The sequence below is a fragment of the Pseudophryne corroboree genome, chromosome 2 (genome assembly GCF_028390025.1).
Source record: "Pseudophryne corroboree isolate aPseCor3 chromosome 2, aPseCor3.hap2, whole genome shotgun sequence".
Classification (NCBI taxonomy): domain Eukaryota; kingdom Metazoa; phylum Chordata; class Amphibia; order Anura; family Myobatrachidae; genus Pseudophryne; species Pseudophryne corroboree.
The window spans coordinates 41,624,188-41,648,375 of NC_086445.1; the positions used below are offsets into that span (position 1 = coordinate 41,624,188).

The 24,188-nt window shown below is 46.0% G+C and overlaps 1 protein-coding gene across 1 annotated transcript in view; it reads right to left on the reverse strand.

Annotated features, from left to right (window-relative positions):
- LOC134989974 (uncharacterized) overlaps positions 1-18,690 on the reverse strand; it is a 36,410-nt gene extending 17,720 nt beyond the window's left edge. The window contains exon 1 of the mRNA XM_063950641.1: positions 18,556-18,690. Coding sequence (XP_063806711.1) covers positions 18,556-18,690 — 135 coding nt within the window. The remainder of the gene's footprint in view (positions 1-18,555) is intronic.
- Positions 18,691-24,188: the final 5,498 nt, after the last annotated feature.

The window sequence follows — 24,188 nt, forward strand, 5'->3', positions numbered from 1 at the left end:
ATGTATATATGTGGCTGTGTGTGTATGTGTGTATATATGGGATTGGGGTGTATGCGGCTGCGTGTGTATGTGTATATATGTGTGTGTGTATGTGGCTGTGTATGTATATGTGTGTGTGTGTGTGTGTGTGTATGGGTGTTTTTATATATGGCTGCTGGATGTGTATTTGTATATATGTGTGTGTATATGTGGCTGCGTTGGGGAAGGGGGGGGGGCACCATCATCTATTTCACCTCCGGGCATCTGCTATGAACTTACGCCCCTGGCCTAGACCAGTGCTGTGTGGGCATGGCCAGTGCATGTGTGGGCGTGGCCAGAGACATATGGGCGTGTTTACCCCTTCACTATCAGCTCCGCTGACATAAGGAGTGGAATTTTGAAAAATCCCTGCTTAGTTGGTCGCTGCAAATAACTGTCACAGTTTCACAGACCACCCAGCAGGTCACATGTTCCAGATGACCCAGCAGGTGCACAGGGTGAGTTCACTAACTGTCACATTTTCCATAGCACAATGGTGATGCATTGTAAATGGCAGGCAGACGTATCTTATAGGGTAGCCCACAAAAAAAAAATCATGGCCAAGGGGTGGAAGTTAAAACTCCACGAACATGCATCCACTCTTTATGCAGCGATAAGGAATATAATGTTATATGCTACAGGTAGAACGTGTTTCAAATCTAGCACATTGCCATTAATTCTATTTTCAGACCGTTCATCGGATCTCTCTGGGGACCTCATTGCCGCTCTTTATAAAAGGCTTCTTTTAAATGGCAAGTTAAAGGAGTTTTACTCTTCTAATGAGCCCATAGGAGGCCGCGGCTTGAGAGATTCTATCACAGCGCCGTTTCTGTGAGCATGAGACATAAAGGCAGTCACTTTTATACACATAATTAACCCATCAGTACCAAAAACACTACATCATACACATCAGCTAATAGGAAGCAGGCATGATACATAAGCAGCAGATAACTGGATATGCTGTAGGAGCACGATATATTTGTCTGTGTTGCCTTATTACTATTATATGAAAAGTGTATAAAGATATTTGTCTGAAAACTACTAAAGTTTGCAATTGGCATCATTACACCAAACTATGCCCCTTTTCCACTGCAGCAGTAGCCCAGCTCATTGCAGGTCATTGCAGGGCCAACCCAGGTTGCGGCTCAGAGGAAAAGGGTCCCCCCAAAAAATAACCCTGGTACAGTTACCCCAGGATTCCGACCAGACCCAGGTAAGGGTGCACTGTAAACCGGTGACCCGGGTCCTGTTACAAGCTTATCAAGAGCAAGATCACTGGTACTTGGTGATGATGTCATCTCAATGCACCGGCAGAAAAGAATGACTGCACATGGATACAGTGTAAACGGGGTCTGACCCGGGTTGGAACCATGTTCAAAAACCCGGTAGGTAGAAAGGATTGCAAAGTTTCCATTAAAACAGCTGATCATACACAGAAACAGCATAATGTTAATGTACATTGCTCAGTCTCTTCCTAATTTCCGGCAGCCACTGTTTGAAAATAGTTACAGTAACTGTGAAGTATTGTTCTCTCACTTTTCATAGCCAGTGGCATAGCACAGCAGTTACACAGGGCCTGCAAAGATACCGGTAGAGGATAAAAAGGTCAAATAGCAAAGCAAAGCTTGCCAGTTATTTCATGTAAAACTTGCCGTGACATCACTGGTCATGACTGTACTTGCCTAGAAAACTGCACACCTGTCCCTCAGACAGGTTGCTTTTGGCATGCCAACAGTCGGGTTGCTGGCTGTCATGTGACCATCGCCGGAACCCCGACAGCCGACATCCCGAAGGTAAGTATTGGGGTACAGGATAGGACCCTGGGGGGGGGGGAGGGCTTAGGGTTAGGCACTAGGGAGGTGGTTAGCCATAGCCAACACCCCCCGAAGGTTAACCGAAGCCGCCACCCTTGGAGAGTTAGGGTAGTGGAGGAGGCAGGGTTAAAATACTTACCCCATCCGGTGTCGGGGTCTTCAGTGTCGCGGTCATGTGACTGCCGGCATTCCAACTGCCGTTATTACATACGGAACCCGTGATCACTTTACTTTTACACATCGCGGGGGCGGTTGGCTCTCGGAGCCTCTGTCTCTGCTTGTGTTGTTTTATACCTCTTGGTGATACTTCTAATTACTTATTTCTGCAATAAGCGGAGCTAAGAACTATAAATATCGGCACCAGGTTCCTGATAATAAATATGCCCCCAGGAAATGTTAGTTCATCAGTTTCCCTTGAATGGGTCTTATAGAAAATGATTCATCTTAACACAATCTGCAGCACATCTCTTGTGCAGTAGTCTGCAGCACATCCCGCCGCTGGGCTTTGCAGTACATTACATCTGATGGAATGATATTGCTCACCCCGTTCCCGCGGGACCCATACAGCAGGCTTAATGCTGGTATAGACAGCTGCTCCTTATACACCCTCCGCATGGTTAATGGGTTTTGCGGTAGAAAACAGATAAAGTGGTAATTAAGAGACTGGGAAGAATAATAGACGTTAAATATAGACACCTTGTCCTTAAGTAAGAATCAGGGAGAGATGCTGCCGGAGAGGAATCTTACTGACAGCAGCCGCAGTTAGAATAAGCCGTTCCGGCTGCCGGATACAGGGACGCAGCTGCATTCATTATTTTCACAACACAATTTTTTTTATCTCGTGCTTATAAAAACTTTAAACCAAAAATCAAAGTGATCTATGTTGAAATAAAAGTGATAGAGGGGGTCATTCCGAGTTGATCGCTAGCTGCCGTTGTTCGCAGCGCAGCGATCAGTGTAAAAACGGCTAATCTGCGCATGCGTATGCACCGCAATGCGCACGCGCGACGTACGGGTACAAAGAGCTTTGTGGTTTTGCACAGGTTCTAGCGACGTTTTCATTCGCACTGGCGGCCGCACGAAGATTGACAGGAAAGGGGCGTTTCTGTGTGTCAACTGACCGTTTTCAGGGAGTGCTTAGGAAAAGGCAGGTGTGCCAGGGAAAACGCAGGCGTGGCTGGGCGAGCGTTGGGCGGGTGTGTGACGTCAAAAGCCAACCCTCCAACGTTAGCATCAACGCACACGAAGAGTAAGTCCTGGGATGGTCTTGTTTTGCACAAAATGTGTTTGCAGGCGCTCTGCTGCACAGGCGTTCGCACTTCTGCAAAGCGAAAATACACTCCCCCGTGGGCGGCGACAATGCGTTTGCACGGCTGCTAAAAACTGCTAGCGACTGATCAACTCGGAATGACCCCCAGAGTCACTTAGGGCCCGATTTATCACACTCCACATGTTTAATATGGACGCGATACAGTAAATTCGCAACTTGAAAATGACAATTGTCATGCAAATTTAGTAACGGATTCCAATAAGTGGGCGCCATGTTACCGAAGATGTACGCATCCGCACAATGCCAGAGTCTACTTTATAGCAGAGAAGAGAGGGCCCACAAGGAGTATGCAAATGGACCCCCCCCTACACACACCACCTTTAAACATTTATGTTTTGTTCTACACTTTTAGGACTATACCTTGGTGAAGTCATGGATTACAAACATAATGAAAGGTGCAATCATGCTGAGACTTGTAGTTCCACACAGAAGAAAAACTAATGCAGAGGCACACTCTATAGTATCAAGCACTGCTAATCAGAATAATTAAAATAAACTCATCTGGTCAATCCCCAACACTAACACCAAGGTTCAAGTCCGGGGTGCGGGACCCAGCCAAGTCAGCATAGGCCAGCCGCCCCAATCCACCACACTAGTGGGAAGCTAAGGTGTTAGTAAGTGTTAATAAGAAAGAAGCATAATCTACGTTAATGTAGCATTTAGCTATGTAAAGTGATACACTTTGTCAGTTTTAGGGATGAGTTTGGGGCGCGGGGACCCCTGAGTTTGTGCGGCCTTGCTGCTTTGGGACATCACATTGTAACATTTCATTCAGCACTTTTTTAGCAACTTGTTTTTTTTACTAATATAACACTTTTTAGCATTCTAATTAATACCTCTCGCCTACATAACACTCCTTAACACATAGCTTATGCTTCTTTCTTATTATCACTTACTACCACCTTAGCTTCTCATTTGTGTGGTGCCTTGGGGTGACTGGCCTTTGCTCACTTGGCTGGGTCCCATGCTCTGGACTTGAACCTTGGTGTTAGTGTTAGGGACAGATGAGGTCACCTGGACGCTGGTTGGTGGGCCAAAAAGTATGCCAAGCACCTCCATTTTTTCTTTGTTAGATTGCAGAGTTTATTATAATTATTATGAGTAGCAGTGATTGGTACTATAGAGTGTGCCTCTGCATTATCTCTTCTTTCTGACCTCATGGATAAATATTCTGGCTTTTAAACTGGGCCAGACTAAAGACAATTCTGAAAGTATAAACGTGCCAAGCAATACAATTTCCCACCGTTGCAGCACCCATCCAAGCAAACCCTGGGTAGCATCCTCAGAATTGCAATGAAATCAGAGGCACAGGCATGTAGAACGACTGCCATTTGCTCCTAAATTACAGGTACAGTCACAGGTTTTAAATCATTGTTTCTACATATGTTCTTCTTCATGCTCATTGCTCAATAGTAAAAATGTTTATGGAAATCATGTTAAAATGTCAGCGACTGTGTATTTGGAAGCTGCGCAGAGACTGAGCTCCGCCATGCAATGGGGAGATTCATTGTTGTGGCGCCATTCTCACCAGGGTGCATTGGAGGCTGCGTCCACACTGATCTCATTCTTCTTGCTTCAGGGTTCTTCTTCCTGCTGCCACAGCCTCTATTCTCTTTGGCTATCTCTTTACCATTTAGTCTTCACCAGAATGGACTTTTTTTGGAGTCTGTGTCCCGGCGATCCATCTCGGTAAATAGCAAATAGTCTATGAACTGTCAGAAGCTGTAGGCAACGTCTCAACTTTATCGCTGTGGACGGTTTGACACATATTCCCCCTGGTGAGGTGAGATGGTGGCCGCATCTGCATTTCTTCTGCGGCAATTCAGAGTCATAGAGAGGAGATCCAGTGATGAAAGAGTCCAGAATATAAGAACGGTAGTAAATAAAACAACGCATTTAGCCATGTATGCACCAACTTCTTCAGAGGATGTAGTCAGTCTAGTCTGGGATGAACTTCCTTATTATTGTATAATACAAGTGCACAGTCTGGAACCTGATCCCTAGAGGAAGGAGTGGGCCCTCTTGGCAGTGGAGCCTACCGGTGGTTTCCCTGGTACCCCTGTGGGCCAGTCCGACCCTCTTTACACATTATCATTATTACGTATTGCGGTTTGATTATAATATTTGGGGTTTTACCATACTGCCCCTGAACCACAATTTTCACTGGACAGTCTGGGCCTTGGCGTTATGAGAAAGGGTCTTTGAAAACTGTACTTGTCCTTTGCTCCGGGCACTGATAACCCAATAGCAACCCTAAATGGCTGTCTAGCTGAACTACAGGAGTGGATGAGCGCCAGTTGGCTGCGACTGAACCCGGATAAAACAGAGGTCTTTATGATACGACCGCAACATCAAAGGACAAGACTGCAGCATAGCCAACCAACTGGACTTACACTCGGGGATTCAGAATTACAGACCAGTGATCGTGTGCGGAATCTTGGCGTTGTCCTGGATGGTGGCTTGACACTTAAACATCAGATATCAGCCACAATCAAATCCTCATTCTTTCACCTGAGGAACATAGCCAGAATCAAGCACTTAATTCCCTCAGATGATATGCCAAAAGTCATACATGCATTTGTATCATCTCGTTTAGACTACTGTAATGCCCTCTACCTTGGTCTACCAGCAAAAGAATTGCAGCGCTTACAGCTGGTGCAAAACACAGCTGCCAGGCTATTAACCAACCAGCCCCGTTCTAGCCACATAACACCCATACTCTACTCCCTTCACTGGCTGCCTGTACGATGGCGAATCATCTTCAAGATTGGCTTACTGAGTTTCAAAGCATTACATGAACAAGGCCCAAGGTACCTGAAACAGCTTCTGACCCCATACTGCCCCACTCGATTACTGCGATCTGTAGATGAAGGACTTAGAGCAGTACCTAGAAACTACCGTAATTCATCTGGGGGTCGAGCTTTTAGTCATGCGGCTCCGACTCTATGGAACTCACTTCCCCGCACAGTGCGAGAGGCCCCAACTATAGAATCCTTCAAAAGTAGACTCAAGACTTTTCTGTTTACTCAAGCATTTCCATAGTGTCCCTTTTAGTATCTTCATGCTTCTGTATTTTATGAAAATGTACTTCATTATTTTCTGTACTATATTATGCTATGTATCTGTTAAGCGCCTTGGGTCCTATTGGAGAAAGAGCGCTATATAAATAAAATTATTATTATTATTATTATTATTATTATTATTAAAACATAGGGTCTTAGTTGGACCATTCCAGGCAGATAAGGCCTAACATTTGTATCAAATCCTAGCTCAGAATGTTGTAAGATTTAGGTTTGTCCAGCTTTACCCTGGAGTATAAGGTGATTAAAAAAAAAAAAGGTGCCTGGGGCTGCCACGGAGGGTACCGTGGTTTGGGTTAGACACATGGGTTAGCCTACATCAGGTCCTAGTTTAGGAGCTACAGATTGCTAAAGCTCAGATAGGCTTCTGCTGGTCGGGCATGCAGAGACAGGACATTAACCTGGTTTAAATATTCCAAACACATGGGAAAACTCTAATTACAGCTCTCCGCAATGGTGTAATTGCACAGGCTGCAGAACTGTTCTGCAAACCCCAGACGGCTGCGAGAAAACAAACATTAGTTTAAGCCGCTTCCTGTCTGCGGCAGCGCCGAGCTGTTACAGCAGGTGAGAGACCAGAGGAATGAGCACGTTTTTTTTATTTCATTTTTTGGGGGGGGTCTGAGCAAATATTAAATGTCTGACCACTACAATAATCAGCAGCTGATTACTCACAGCTCACAGGGATTTGTACTGGGCACAGAACATGAATAGTGTCATTATTATACAGGTGACATAAGATAAAAGGATTTACTAAGCCTCGGATGGAGATAGAGTGGAGAGATAAAGTACCAACTCCTAACATTCATTTTTCAAACCCAGCCTGTGACCTGGCAAGAGCTGACTGGCTGGTACTTTATCTCCATCCAAGGCTTAGTAAATAGACCCCTTATTTCTCCCCAAAAGGTGGGTGAGGATGTGCTATGAGCCCTCAGTGATCAGCGAGTATACAGGCGTGACGTGTGGTGTGGCAATTAGCGTAAGCATGCTTATTACCCCGCCCACCCGATTACACATTCAGCGACATCAAGCCACGCCCACCACCCTGAGCCTGTGATGAGATAAGGTGCGCTGACCTTGGCAGTGGGGGGAGTAGCTGCACTGCAATGGGGAGCACTTACATTATGAGGCGGCTAAATGCCTGGGTACTGCTGTCACAACTGAGGGCCTGAGCTGACGGGAGGCAGCCTCAGTTGTAGGGGCTGAGATGTAACGGACCCTGGGAGGTTGTATCAGACCCCTAGACATGTAAGTAACATGTAGAATAACTGCCCGAAGGCGTGACCACGACAACCAGGATAAAAGTCAATGATGTTTATTATGACAAACTCCGTAACACAGCAGCAGTAAAAGGAAACATAAAAGTCAACAGAGGATAAATACAATTCCTGGGTACTACAGGGTGGCAAGGGCCACAGGCACTGGTAGTGTGAGACAGTTCTTATAATCTTCTAGTTGGAAAGTCCTTACCAGGCCTGACTGTAGCAATGGAGAGAACCCAGGATCGTACCAGCTGATGTTCCAGGAAAGGCTGGGCTGCTGAAGGTAAAACGGCTGCTGTGGATACTGGCTGGAACCAGACTGTTGTTGGTACGGAGTGGATACTGGCTGGAACCAGTTAAATAATAAACGAACTTGAGAGCGATGAAATAATAATGAAGTTTGGAGTTTGAGAGCGGTGAAATAATAATACCGGTGGAGAGTGGTAAACTGCAGAAAAGGACACCGGCCCTTTAAGAGAAGCTATACACTGCTGGAAGCTGGGCTGGAAGCAGGTGATTGTTTGAGAGCTGGAAACAGGTGAGTCCAGAATGGATCGGAGAGTCAGGCTACACCGCAGATGGAATGCTGGTGCGGGTCTCTATAGCAGAAGTCTGGAGACAGGAGCTGGAACCTGGAAGACAACCACAGGAGAGAGACAAACTGGAACTAGGTTAGACAACCAAAGCACTGACGACTTCCTTGCTCAGGCACAGCTTACTTATACCTGCAGCAAGGAAGGGGTTGGCTAGGCAATTATGCAAATCAACAATACAGACAGCAGATTGGTGGAAATGATCAGATGACAAAATCCAAGATGGCTGCGCCCATGCAGACACTTGGAGGGAAGTTTGGTTTGTAATCCATGTGAGAATTGAAACAGTAATGGCGACGCCGGCCACAGGAGACAGGAGACGCCAGACTGACAAGCGCACATTTAACCACGCGGGCACAGCGGAGGCCGCGGCTGATGAAATCACCACTCTGACATTCTGCATGTGGAAACTCAGGAACAGCGGGATTCGGTCCTGGAACGCTGAGCCAGCCTTAGGAGGCATCTGAAGGGTAAGTAATGGCGTCCAGATACCCGGATCGTGACAGCACCCCCCCTTTAGGAGTGGCCCCAGGACACTTCTTAGGCTTTAAAGGAAACTTTGCGTGGAAATTTCGGACCAAGGCAGGAGCATGGACGTCTGAGGCATTGGTCCAAGAGCGTTCTTCAGGACCATAGCCCTTCCAGTCAATGAGGTATTGTAACTGACCGTAACGGAAACGTGAGTCCAAAATCTTGGCCACCTCGTACTCGACTCCCCGTTGAGTCTGAACTTTGGGAGCTGGAGGAAGTGCGGAATGAAACCGATTCAGGATCAACGGTTTCAACAAAGAAACATGAAATGTCCTGGGTATTTTCAAGAAGGATGGTAACTGTAACCTGTAGGCAACAGGATTGATGACTTGTTCAATCTTGAAGGGTCCGATGTAGCGAGGTGCAAATTTCATGCTGGGAACTCTCAACCTCAAATTCTTCGTGGACAGCCACACACGATCACCCACCTTGAGAGCAGGAACCGCTCTACGCTTCCTATCGGCAAACTTCTTATACCTGAATGAGGCTTTAAGCAGGGCTGCGCGGACGTTCCTCCAGTTATTTGAAAACTGACGCAAGGTGACATCCACTGCTGGAACAGAAGTTGCGGGAAGCGGTTGGAATTCTGGGACTTTAGGGTGGAATCCATAATTAATGAAGAATGGTGTAGAAGAAGATGAGGAATGGTATTGATTGTTGTGGCTGAACTCGGCCCAAGGAAGAAGTTGAACCCAGTCATCTTGAGAGGAAGACACATATATACGGAGGAAGGCCTCCAAGTCCTGATTCACCCTCTCGGTTTGACCATTGGTCTGAGGATGGTAAGCCGTGGAAAACTTTAACTTGACTTGGAGGGCTTGACACAAACTTCGCCAAAATTTGGCTACAAATTGTACTCCACGATCCGAGATGATCTCTTCAGGAAGACCGTGAAGTCGGAAGATCTCTTGTATAAACACTTGAGCCAACTTGGAAGCTGACGGAAGACCGGTGAGAGGGATGAAATGTGCCATCTTGGTGAACCGGTCAACTACCACCCAGATGGTATTAAACTTGTTGCAGATAGGTAGATCGGAAACAAAGTCCATCGACAAATGGGTCCAAGGTCGACGGGGAACAGATAATGGAACCAGTTGCCCCGCAGGCGACTGGCGGGAGACTTTGTGTTGGGCACACTTTGGGCAGGAGGCAATAAATTCCATAACGTCCTTCTTCAGAGTTGGCCACCAGTAGGACCTAGAAATAAATTCAAGGGTTTTCTGAATGCCTGTATGTCCAGCAAAACGGGAAGCATGGGCCCAATGCATGAGCTTCTTCCTTAGAACTGGCTTAACAAAACTTTTCCCTGGTGGAGGCGTAGAGTCCATCCCTACCGTGGAGAATGCCAACGGATTAATAATAGGATGCTTGTCTGCAGACTCGGACTCATTTTCTTGCTCCCATGAGCGGGAAAGGGCATCGGCCTTACGATTTTGAGAACCCGGACAGAACTGGAGTTTAAAGTCAAACCTAGAGAAGAAAAGTGCCCATCTGGCCTGACGAGGATTCAGACATTGTGCGCCTTTGAGATATAAAAGATTTTTGTGGTCGGTAAGTATGGTGATTGAGTGGGAAGCTCCCTCCAACAGGTATCTCCACTCCTCCAGAGCGAGCTTGATGGCTAGCAACTCCTGATCGCCAATGGCATAGTTGCGCTCAGCTGGGGAGAACTTCCGGGAGAAGAAACTGCAAGGATGTAGATGTCCATCTTTGGCCCTCTGGGATAACACTGCTCCTACTCCAACGGAGGAGGCATCTACCTCTAAGATAAAAGGAGAGTCGGTGTCGGGCTGTTTCAGAACTGGTGCAGAGATGAACCGTTGCTTCAGAAGGTGAAAGGCTTGTGTAGCTTCCTCGGACCACTTGGACGGATTAGCACCTTTCTTGGTTAATGCAGTGATAGGCGCCACAATGGTGGAAAAGTCTCGTATAAATTTTCTATAATAATTGGCGAACCCTAAGAACCTCTGGACCCCTTTGAGGCTTAAGGGTATAGGCCAATTCTGGATTGCTTGGAGTTTCTCAGGATCCATCTCTAGTCCGGAACCGGACACAATGTAACCTAGAAACGGAATGGTTTTAACTTCAAACACACACTTCTCCAATTTACAATAGAGGTGATTGACACGGAGACGGGAAAGAACCTCTTTTACCCAGAAACGATGATCTTCGAGATTATTAGCAAAGATGAGGATGTCGTCTAGATAAACCACGACATGGCGGTACAAGATGTCCCTGAAAATCTCATTCACGAAGTGCTGGAAGACTGCTGGAGCGTTGCTCAATCCGAAGGGCATGACGAGGTACTCATAATGTCCGTCACGGGTGTTAAAGGCGGTCTTCCACTCGTCACCCTCACGGATTCGGATGAGATTGTAGGCACCCCTCAAGTCCAGCTTTGAGAAAATAGTTGCACCACTAACTCTATCAAAGAGCTCGGTAATCAGGGGTAAAGGGTATCGGTTCTTGACGGTAATGTCGTTCAGACCTCTGTAGTCGATGCACGGACGCAGACCACCGTCTTTCTTCTTAACGAAGAAGAAGCCTGCGCCGGCTGGAGAAGAAGATGGTCGGATGAAACCCTTCGCCAGGTTCTCTTTGATGTACTCTTCCATGGAGTGTGTCTCAGGCAGAGACAACGGATAAGTTCGGCCTCGCGGTGGAACCTTCCCTGGAATGAGGTCGATTGGGCAGTCCCATTCTCTATGAGGAGGAAGGATATCAGCAGAGGCTTTACTGAACACGTCCGTGAAGTCTTGATATGGAGAAGGCGGAACATCAGATGACCTGGGGAAGGAAGAACAAACAGGAAGAACTTTGGCTAAACAAGTCTCAGCACAGGAGGGACCCCATGCCAGTATTTGCGTAGTCGTCCAGTCAATTGATGGGTTGTGGAGACGGAGCCATGGAAGGCCTAAAACCACTGGATGTGTGGCTCTTGGAATCACTAAAAAAGAAATATACTCAGAATGAAGAACTCCCACTCTCAGACGAACTGGAAGAGTCCTTAAGGAAATGACTGCGTCAAAAATCTTGCTGCCATCCACGGCAGTCAAAGAGATGGACGAGGACAGTCTCTCGGTGGGTAGGGACCACCGTTTAACATAAGCTTCGGTTATGAAATTCCCAGCTGCTCCGGAATCAAGGAGGGCAATGACGTTTCTGTAACGTTGAGCAATTTGGAGCGACACTGGGAGGTTACAGTCATGAGGAGATGGAGAGGAGATCATTACTCCTAGCCGGCCCTCTCCTTGGCGAGCTAGGATCTGGAGTTTCCCGGACGTTTGGGACAGGCATTGATAGTGTGCGACGGAGCTGCACAGTAGAGACAGAGAGACTCAGAGAGACGTCTTCGGCGCTCAGCGGGAGATAGACGGGAACGACTAATTTGCATAGGCTCATCCTTGGATGGAGATGGTTGACGAGGAGGAGGAGCAGAAGATTTAGGAGTAGATGATCTTCCTCGCTCGGTTGCTCTCTCTCTGAAACGTAGATCAACCTTCGTGCAAAGAGAAATTAGCTCATCCAACTTAGAGGGCAAGTCTCTGGTAGCTAACTCATCCTTGATGCGTTCTGATAAGCCATGCCAGAATGCAGCATACAGGGCCTCGTCGTTCCATGCCAGTTCGGATGCCAGGATTTTAAACTGTATAAGATACTGTCCCACAGTACGTGTTCCCTGGCGTAAACGGAGAATCTCAGATGAAGCAGATGTTATCCGGCCTGGCTCATCGAAGATGCGCCTGAATGTAGCTACAAAGTCAGTATAGGAGGATAGCAGGGGGATCAGACTTCTCCCATAAAGGTGATGCCCAGTCAAGGGCTGAGCCACTGAGAAGGGAGATGATATAGGCAATTTTGGTACGGTCACTGAAGAAATTGCCAGGTAGAAGCTCAAAGTGGATTTCACATTGATTGAGAAATCCCCTGCAGAACCTTGGAGATCCATCAAATTTTGCTGGCGTTGGAAGATGAAGATGTGGACTGGAAATGGGTAAGGAGGGTGGGGTTACAGCTGGTGTCACTGTAGTGGACGCACCGGACGTGCCAGGTCCACGGAGGGTCGTTTGAATCCCATCCAGCCGTGTAGAGAGATCCTGGAGACAGCGGATGATGTGGCCCTGTGCAGCCTCCTGATGTTCAAGTCGGGCTGCCAGTTCTTGCATCGGCCTGGCCGCTTGATCCTGGTCTCCGGCTGGATTCATTAGGTCAGTGCTTACTGTCACAACTGAGGGCCTGAGCTGACGGGAGGCAGCCTCAGTTGTAGGGGCTGAGATGTAACGGAACCTGGGAGGTTGTATCAGACCCCTAGACATGTAAGTAACATGTAGAATAACTGCCCGAAGGCGTGACCACGACAACCAGGATAAAAGTCAATGATGTTTATTATGACAAACTCCGTAACACAGCAGCAGTAAAAGGAAACATAAAAGTCAACAGAGGATAAATACAATTCCTGGGTACTACAGGGTGGCAAGGGCCACAGGCACTGGTAGTGTGAGACAGTTCTTATAATCTTCTAGTTGGAAAGTCCTTACCAGGCCTGACTGTAGCAATGGAGAGAACCCAGGATCGTACCAGCTGATGTTCCAGGAAAGGCTGGGCTGCTGAAGGTAAAACGGCTGCTGTGGATACTGGCTGGAACCAGACTGTTGTTGGTACGGAGTGGATACTGGCTGGAACCAGTTAAATAATAAACGAACTTGAGAGCGATGAAATAATAATGAAGTTTGGAGTTTGAGAGCGGTGAAATAATAATACCGGTGGAGAGTGGTAAACTGCAGAAAAGGACACCGGCCCTTTAAGAGAAGCTATACACTGCTGGAAGCTGGGCTGGAAGCAGGTGATTGTTTGAGAGCTGGAAACAGGTGAGTCCAGAATGGATCGGAGAGTCAGGCTACACCGCAGATGGAATGCTGGTGCGGGTCTCTATAGCAGAAGTCTGGAGACAGGAGCTGGAACCTGGAAGACAACCACAGGAGAGAGACAAACTGGAACTAGGTTAGACAACCAAAGCACTGACGACTTCCTTGCTCAGGCACAGCTTACTTATACCTGCAGCAAGGAAGGGGTTGGCTAGGCAATTATGCAAATCAACAATACAGACAGCAGATTGGTGGAAATGATCAGATGACAAAATCCAAGATGGCTGCGCCCATGCAGACACTTGGAGGGAAGTTTGGTTTGTAATCCATGTGAGAATTGAAACAGTAATGGCGACGCCGGCCACAGGAGACAGGAGACGCCAGACTGACAAGCGCACATTTAACCACGCGGGCACAGCGGAGGCCGCGGCTGATGAAATCACCACTCTGACATTCTGCATGTGGAAACTCAGGAACAGCGGGATCCGGTCCTGGAACGCTGAGCCAGCCTTAGGAGGCATCTGAAGGGTAAGTAATGGCGTCCAGATACCCGGATCGTGACAACTGCCTGACAATCTGGAGACCTCCTGTCAGAGCCGGCCCTAGGCATAGGCAAACTAGGCAATTGCCTAGGGCATCTGGTAAGCCTATGGGCACCAGCAGCTTCTGCTGATTAAAATGATATGCGGCATGCCTATATTCTGTGTGTAGCATTTCGTATGCAGATACAGCCACAGTCGCACACAGTATATAGGCATGCTGCATATCATTTAAATCAGCAGAAGCTGCTTGTGCGTCCTAGCCACATAGCAATGCAAATAAGATGCATTTTCATAAAAAATAGGCACCCGACATTAGCAGAGCTGCCAGTTGACTCACGCAAGGTACTATGGCCCTCATTCCGAGTTGTTCGCTCGGTATTTTTCATCGCATCGCAGTGAAAATCCGCTTAGTACGCATGCGCAATGTTCGCACTGCGACTGCGCCAAGTAACTTTACTATGATGAAAGTATTTTTACTCACGGCTTTTTCTTCGCTCCGGCGATCGTAATGTGATTGACAGGAAATGGGTGTTACTGGGCGGAAACACGGCGTTTCAGGGGCGTGAGGCTGAAAACGCTACCGTTTCCGGAAAAAACGCAGGAGTGGCCGGTGAAACGGTGGGAGTGCCTGGGCGAACGCTGGGTGTGTTTGTGACGTCAACCAGGAACGACAAGCACTGAAATGATCGCACAGGCAGAGTAAGTCTGGAGCTACTCAGAAACTGCTAACTCGTTTGTAATCGCAATATTGCGCGTACGTCGGTCGCAATTTTAAGAAGCTAAGATTCACTCCCAGTAGGCGGCGGCTTAGCGTGTGTAACTCTGCTACATTCGCCTTGCGAGCGAACAACTCGGAATGAGGGCCTATATGTGTCATTATGTGTATAAGGGCATTAATAATGTGCAACATATGAGTAAGGGGCACTATGTGTGTCATTATGTGTATAAGGGCATTAATAATGTGCGGCATATGTGTAAGGGACATTACATGTATAAGGGCATTAATAAAGGTTGGCATAATGTGTAAGGCGCATTATGTTTATAAGGACATTAATAAAGTGTGTCATATGTGTAAAGGGCATTACTGTGTGGTATTATGTATATAATGCATTACCAATGTGTGGCATTATGTGTATAAGGTGCTCTACTGTGTGGCCACGGCGTAACGTATAGAAAGGGCACTACTGTGTGGTCTAATGTGAATAAAGAGCAATATGTGAGGTATAATGTGAATAAGGAGCAATATGGTGTGGTGTAATGAAAATAAAGAGCAATATGGTGTGGTGTAACGTGAATAAGGAGCAATTCAGTATGATGTTATGTGAATTAGGGGCACTACTGTGTGGAGTATCGTATATAAGGTAAAGTGGTACTACTGTGTGATGTAATGTGAATAAGGGACACTCGCATGATAAATTGTGAATAAAGTTGCACTACTATGAGGCATAATTTGAATTGGGAGTACTATTGTGTGGCCATGCCCCTTGCCAGCAAAAACACATACCTTTTTGGGCTGTGCGCCGAATGTGCACACTGTTCTTATTTAAATTACAGGGGGTAGGAAAACAAAAAAAAAGGACTGCTTTGGGTGGGGGGTGATGGTGCTGGGAAAGGGGTGCAGGGTCAGAGGCGGAACTAGCGGTGGTGCTAGGGGGCACCAGCCAAAATCTTGCCTAGGGCATCATATTGGTTAGGGCCGGCTCTGCCTCCTGTAGACAAAATACCCCCCCCTCACCCAGAGCAATGGTGCCCTAGGCATTCGCCTCTATGGCTTATGCCCAGGGCTGGCAGAAAGGTTCATGTGTATTGGCCATATATATGGGATAAGGACATATAGCATCTATTCAGACGCGATTACATACACAATCAGGCAACGGCGATTCACTCCCGTTCATATATATGGGATAGTGCCCAGAATGCTACTGGAGTTGGGGGCTTGGTTTCAGTGTGAAAGCTAAACAATGCAGCACACTATGCAGACACGGTATATTCAATTCCTGTATAGCACAGTTAATAAGCACCTAAATGCCTCGGAGCATCTGCAATGCTAAGCGGACAAGACGTAACTATATATATATATATATATATATATATATATACTGCAGAAGTACCGGCTCTCCCTTAAACTGTTCCAGTATTGCGCCGGGTGCCCGTGCTATAAAAGTAATACACTGGTCCTCAATGGCATAGCACTCCAGACGGCTTGTCAGAACAAATAATACACGGCAATTTGATCAGCAACGTTTCAATGTATTGCACATTGTCCTCAGGCTTACAAATCAAACATAAAACATACTTACATATATAGAGACCTCACCAGGTGTGAAACGCCGTTGATCCGGAAACGGGACAGCAAACCCGCCCAGCGGCGTGTCCGTCAGTGATGACGTCATCCATGTGCTCCCCATCACCATGACAACCTTATACACTATGCTTAAACACCAGGTTCTGTAATGCAACTGATTCTGTAATGCATAAAGTGAAGAACATCACATAATAAGCTTGCTACTAGGACACACAGCATTCATATTATTGTAATCTGAACTTCATAGCCAACTTTTGCACGATCACAGCGTGGTGTTAGTCTATCTAAAGTGACTCAAGCCTAAATATTCATTTAGGCCTCTAGGTGACACAGTGTCCAATCGTTGGATCCACTGTGCCTCTCTCTGCAGTAGTTTTAATCCCCGATTGCCCCCTCTTAATGAAGGCACAATATGATCAATCATGCGGTAGCGGACTGTCGTAAGGGGATGACGCGCAGTACTAAAATGCCGTGCAACCGGTTGCTCACTTTTACCTGTATTGATCGCTGCCTTGATGGCCGACCTGTGGGCTGCCATACGTTCTTTGAAAGTTCTCTCTGTCTTTCCAATGTATGACAGCCCACAGGGGCAGATCAATTGGTACACCACAAAACGAGACCCACATGTTAAACGATGTTGGATTTGATATGTTTTCCCTGTGTGCGGATGTTGGAATTTATCACCTACTATTAAAAACTGGCATGTAGTGCATGTACATCTGTAGCACCCTTTCCTCATGCCAAAAAATACTGATTGTGGTATAGGGTCAAAGATGTCTGTTCTAACTAGAATATCTCGAAGGTTTCTAGTTCTTTTGTAGCAGGGCATAATCCTGGTATCTACCAATTTTAAATCAGGGTCTGTCTGTATAAGCTCCCAATGTTTTTTAACTGAGCTTTTGATGGAATTACTTGCTGAATTAAATTCCTGTACCCAGGGTATATTAGAATTTCGTGACCGGTTCTTATGTGAGTATAGTAGTTGTTGTCTATCTAAGGCAAGTGCTTTACTTCTGGCTTCCTCTAATAACTTGGGACAGTACCCTCGTTCCAAAAAATTTTTTGCTATGATATCAATCTGCTTAGCTGCCAGCACAGGGTCTGATGTAATACGTTTGGCCCTAAGAAACTGGGAATACGGGAGCCCCCGTTTAAGGGGTAAAGGATGGCAACTTTTAAAATGTAACAGATTGTTTCTATCTGTGGGTTTTGAAAATAGGGATGTAGTAATTTTCCCTTCGCAGATAGTTAACTGTACATCAAGAAATTGAATGGTATTAGCGTCAATGGAATGTGTGAGCTTAATAGGATGTTCTCTATTATTGTGTGCATCTATAATGGCAGTGAGGGATTCTCTAGCCCCCTGCCAGATGACTAGCAAGTCATCTATATATCTGCAAAAGAAAATAACATTTTTTGATATCTCCATATCTGCAAAAAACAGTTCTTCCTCTACGTCAAACATGTAAATGTTAGAGTACGATGGGGCCACATTGGACCCCATCGCACAACCCCGACGCTGCAAATAAAATTTGCCGTCGTACAGAAAATAATTTTTGCTAAGTGTCATTTCCAATAAACGCAAACACAAAGTAATATCAGGTCCACTAAAATCTTTTTGATTTTTTAAGAACTTCTCCACCGCTAGCAAACCTCCCTCATGGGGGATAGATGTATACAAGCTCTGCACATCTATAGTGCAGAGTAAGGTATTGGCTGGTAGGGTGGGTAAGCTCTCCATATGTCTCAAAAGGGTACTCGTATCCAGTAGATATCTGGGCATGCGCTGTATATACGGCTGGAATATTTCATCTAAAAAGATGGCTACCGGCTGGAATAATGACCCTCTTGCGGAGATGATTGGTCGCCCAGGGGGTTTGACCAAATTTTTATGGACCTTGGGAGTAGTGTATAAAATAGGGACCAATGGATATGAGGGAATCAGCGCATTCCGGACATCTACTGGAATGAGGTTAGCCTGTACTGCTGTATCTAAACAATCAGTCAAATCTTTGGAGAATTGAACTGTGGGGTCACTAGTTAGTCGACAGTACGTGCAACTGTCAGCCAACTGTGACTCAATTTCATGTTTATAGTCTCTAAGATTTTGCACCACTAAGGCACCCCCTTTGTCAGCAGGTCGAAATATTAAGTCTCTGTTTGCAGCCAACTGTATCAGGGCCTCTCTCTGGCCTTTAGTAAGATTGTCTCTCACATAAGGTGGTTTGTCCACTAATTGATCACAATCTTGTTCAATCAATCGCATGAAAGTACGTATAGAAGCGTTAGTCGATTGTGGATCGAATGTTGATTTTGGCAACAACTTCTTTACTTTATCAGGGACTTCCATAGTTACCGGAGTCGGGTTGGGGGTAGCTTTAGGTGGCTGTTTTGCAAAAAACTCTTTCAATCTTAAAGTTCTATTCAAATTGTACTTTTCAATCTTCCATTGTAACTGCTGTGGTTTAGATAATGGAACAAACGAGAGTCCTTTAGATAGAACCTGCAATTCGACTTCATTAAATGTATAGTCAGAGAGATTGATTATGGGGCTTTCTTCGCCTTGTTCACCTTGGGTGGTTTTGGAGCTCTGCCTCGGCCTCTGCCTCTTCCATTGTTGGCCTCGTCGCGTATGGGCTCTCCATCGTGGTCGCTTCGTTCTTTGGCCCTTGTCGTTGCCCCTAAAGGGACATTCGTTTTAGAAGATGAGGCATATGTGTCCGATTCACTTGCAGTTGAATTATATTCAGTGGATGATTCTGGATTCCGTCTATTGCCTTGACGGCGACGAAAAAATGGTTTTCTTTGGCCATACTGCGGCTGGTTATCATTCCACCGATATACATTATTATTTTCATAATCCTGCTCCACCTTACTTTTTTTCTCCGCTTTAAATTTAATCAAATCTCTCTTGTAAGTCTGCAGTTGGGTATTTAGTTTCTCATACCATTTCGTTTCTTCATCAGCTTCCATAGCAGGTTTATATGTGGCTTCAATTTCTGCAATTTTTTCTTTAATTGAATTCATCTCTTTTGTGCTTTGTTCAATTATAAGCAACATGAGATCCATAGAGCATCGGTTCATGATGCCTACCCACTTCCTACAAAAGGAAGGATCATGTCGGCCAATTGTTGGCGCATTTCTCATTCTGAGACCGCGGGGTATCTTCTTAGACCTATAATATTCGCTAAGGGATATTCCAGCCGTATATACAGCGCATGCCCAGATATCTACTGGATACGAGTACCCTTTTGAGACATATGGAGAGCTTACCCACCCTACCAGCCAATACCTTACTCTGCACTATAGATGTGCAGAGCTTGTATACATCTATCCCCCATGAGGGAGGTTTGCTAGCGGTGGAGAAGTTCTTAAAAAATCAAAAAGATTTTAGTGGACCTGATATTACTTTGTGTTTGCGTTTATTGGAAATGACACTTAGCAAAAATTATTTTCTGTACGACGGCAAATTTTATTTGCAGCGTCGGGGTTGTGCGATGGGGTCCAATGTGGCCCCATCGTACTCTAACATTTACATGTTTGACGTAGAGGAAGAACTGTTTTTTGCAGATATGGAGATATCAAAAAATGTTATTTTCTTTTGCAGATATATAGATGACTTGCTAGTCATCTGGCAGGGGGCTAGAGAATCCCTCACTGCCATTATAGATGCACACAATAATAGAGAACATCCTATTAAGCTCACACATTCCATTGACGCTAATACCATTCAATTTCTTGATGTACAGTTAACTATCTGCGAAGGGAAAATTACTACATCCCTATTTTCAAAACCCACAGATAGAAACAATCTGTTACATTTTAAAAGTTGCCATCCTTTACCCCTTAAACGGGGGCTCCCGTATTCCCAGTTTCTTAGGGCCAAACGTATTACATCAGACCCTGTGCTGGCAGCTAAGCAGATTGATATCATAGCAAAAAAATTTTTGGAACGAGGGTACTGTCCCAAGTTATTAGAGGAAGCCAGAAGTAAAGCACTTGCCTTAGATAGACAACAACTACTATACTCACATAAGAACCGGTCACGAAATTCTAATATACCCTGGGTACAGGAATTTAATTCAGCAAGTAATTCCATCAAAAGCTCAGTTAAAAAACATTGGGAGCTTATACAGACAGACCCTGATTTAAAATTGGTAGATACCAGGATTATGCCCTGCTACAAAAGAACTAGAAACCTTCGAGATATTCTAGTTAGAACAGACATCTTTGACCCTATACCACAATCAGTATTTTTTGGCATGAGGAAAGGGTGCTACAGATGTACATGCACTACATGCCAGTTTTATATAGTAGGTGATAAATTCCAACATCCGCACACAGGGAAAACATATCAAATCCAACATCGTTTAACATGTGGGTCTCGTTTTGTGGTGTACCAATTGATCTGCCCCTGTGGGCTGTCATACATTGGAAAGACAGAGAGAACTTTCAAAGAACGTATGGCAGCCCACAGGTCGGCCATCAAGGCAGCGATCAATACAGGTAAAAGTGAGCAACCGGTTGCACGGCATTTTAGTACTGCGCGTCATCCCCTTACGACAGTCCGCTACCGCATGATTGATCATATTGTGCCTTCATTAAGAGGGGGCAATCGGGGATTAAAACTACTGCAGAGAGAGGCACAGTGGATCCAACGATTGGACACTGTGTCACCTAGAGGCCTAAATGAATATTTAGGCTTGAGTCACTTTAGATAGACTAACACCACGCTGTGATCGTGCAAAAGTTGGCTATGAAGTTCAGATTACAATAATATGAATGCTGTGTGTCCTAGTAGCAAGCTTATTATGTGATGTTCTTCACTTTATGCATTACAGAATCAGTTGCATTACAGAACCTGGTGTTTAAGCATAGTGTATAAGGTTGTCATGGTGATGGGGAGCACATGGATGACGTCATCACTGACGGACACGCCGCTGGGCGGGTTTGCTGTCCCGTTTCCGGATCAACGGCGTTTCACACCTGGTGAGGTCTCTATATATGTAAGTATGTTTTATGTTTGATTTGTAAGCCTGAGGACAATGTGCAATACATTGAAACGTTGCTGATCAAATTGCCGTGTATTATTTGTTCTGACAAGCCGTCTGGAGTGCTATGCCATTGAGGACCAGTATATATATATATATATATATATACACACATTTTATATAATAACACTCATAAACGTTTGTGCAGCCTCCTATTCAGTGAATTCGCAAATTGAGCGATAATTGACCGACTGCGCATGTGTAGCATTCGCATTGCGCATATATACGTGAGGGGTAATAGCGACAGAAAATGCGTACAGATTGTAATCACAATGCCGCTGTTTGACTGACAGGAAGCCGGCGTTTCTGGGCGGAAACCTGACGTTTTCTGTGTGTGTTAGAAAAAACGCAGGCGTGCCGAGGCATATATGGGAAGAGTCTCTGACGTCAGTGCAGACCACTTCCAGGCCGTCTCAGTCGCAGATTAGTTGCAGCCTTAGACCTACTTACATTTGCTCAGACGGCAAAAAATCTTTGATGTTCCGGAAATTGCGTATGCATCTGCGAGTGGATAGCGATCTGCAAAGCATTCGCAAACTTGCAGGGGGCGTATTTTCTTCCTGTCGGACGGCGCCTTTCTAATCGCAGACAACTGCAAATTCTCAGAGTAACGATCCATGCTGATGTAGTCCCGTTGTACGCTGTAGAGTGATCGTTTTGCCACTGCGGATGCGTATAAGTCCCACTGCACATGTGCCACATCAGGCCCTGGCAGCGATGAGGCAAAAAAACGGCACTTCTGCGCATGCGTATGCAGCGCAATGCACACGCGTGGCGTGCTATTAGAACGAACAATGGAGTTTTGCACAGGGTCTAGCGATGCTTTCAAATCGCACAGGCAGCCGCAGAGTGATTGACAGGAAGAGGGCATTTCTGGGTGTCAACTGACCGTTTTCAGGGAGTATTCAGAAAAACGCAGGCGTGGCTGGGCGAACGCAGGGCGTGTTTGTGATGTCAAATCAGGAAGTGAATTGTCTGGAAGTGATCGCAAGCGCTGAGTAGGTCTGGAGCTACTCTGAAACTGCACAAAATTATTTTGTAGCCGCTCTGCGATCCCTTCGTTCGCACTTCTGCTAAGCTAAGATACACTCCCAGTGGGCAGCGGCATAGCGTTTGCACGGCTGCTAAAAACTGCTAGCGAGCGAACAACTCGGAATGACCACCCGTCCTGTGACTTTGAAACCACAGTTGCAGCAGTTTCATGCTATTTGCAGTAATGGGTGTGTCATCCATATATTTTTACTTATCCCTATGAACTTATCCACACACATGGGTTATAGGTAGATATTGGCTATTACATCCAGCACGCAGAAGGACGGTAGCCGTGTTTCTCCGTATTGGAAGGCTCGGACTCTCTCAGGCGCAGCTAGCTGTCAGCACAACGGGCCGCCCCTGTAATCAGAGACAGTTGGCTACTATCGCACCATTGTGCGTTCACTGAAGATAAAGCCAGATAATATAAAACCAGCCATTTCTTCCTTCCTGGTAGAGGCACCTGAATTATTAACAAATAAATACGTGTCATGGCTTCTCTAAAGGTCAATGCTGCCGTTCTTCCCGGGGCGATGAGACTTATTACGTGTAATATAATCTCCTGGCATTGTTACCTAAAATATTGTTCTGCGTGAAAAATACTCTGCAGCTTTAGAAACGTCGCTGTGATTACAGATATTTATATATAAGACGTCAGCTCTGTGCCTTTTTTTATCTCCTTGTATTGATTTTGTAAATTAATATTACCATGGAGGTTATCTGAGGCCACATAAGCTCCTGCCGGAGTCTCCTGGACCAGCCCAGATGCGGTTTCCTGGTGCCGTAAACCCAACGCTTTTATCTCTTTAAGGGGCCTATCTATCATAAAATGGGATTAGGCTGAGCTAGTTTAGTGGGATGCGGTTCTGTGACCGTCGGTCACTATACTGACGCAGGAATCCCGCACGGTGGAAACCGAAAACTTGCTGTCCGGCCAACCCTAACACTCACACTTTAATAGCAGCACCAAAATTTTATACCGACGGTTCCCGTTCTGGCAGTGTTACTGTGCAGGCCCCAATTGAGGTTGGACAAGTGCACGGAGAGAGACGGAGGGATCCAAATGGATAACGACGGTGATGTTATGGCATTTGCGGCCATTTTCACAAAACGTACATCTCCGGGTGGTCCATTAATAGGGGTTAGGTAGGATGGGTACCTGCTTCCTATGCCCGAGCCTCCCTTTGGGGTCCAGCTGTGGCAACAGATAATGGCTCCAACACCATCTGACCATTCTCCATCAAATATGGGTTGTGGGCAGGGGAAGTGTCTGCATGGACCAATAGCTGGTCAGTGTGGTGACAGACAATCTTGGGGGCCCGAAGAATCAGCCGCATCGGTGCCTGGGGAGAGGTGATCAGCATAAGTGACCATTGACCATTGCCAGAAAAGACTAAGTGGGGAGATAATGGGGGAGGGGACCAGTCAGTGTGTATCACCCAGATCAGTATTTAAAAGATGATGAAACTAAATTGTGGTTAAAGGAGGTTCGGCCTCAAAGTGATTTCTCCATGGAGATCATGGGGGTCATTCCAAGTTGATCGCTCGCTAGCTATTTTTTGCAGCGCTGCGATCAGATAGTCACCGCCTATAGGGGAGTGTGTGTTTGCTTTGCAAGTGTGCGATCGCATGTGCAGCCGAGCGGTACAAAAACATTTTGTGCAGTTTCTGAGTAGCTCATAGCCTCATAACTTACTCAGCCACTGTGATCACTTCACGTCGGAATTGACGTCAGACACCCGCCCTGCAAACGCTTGGACACGCC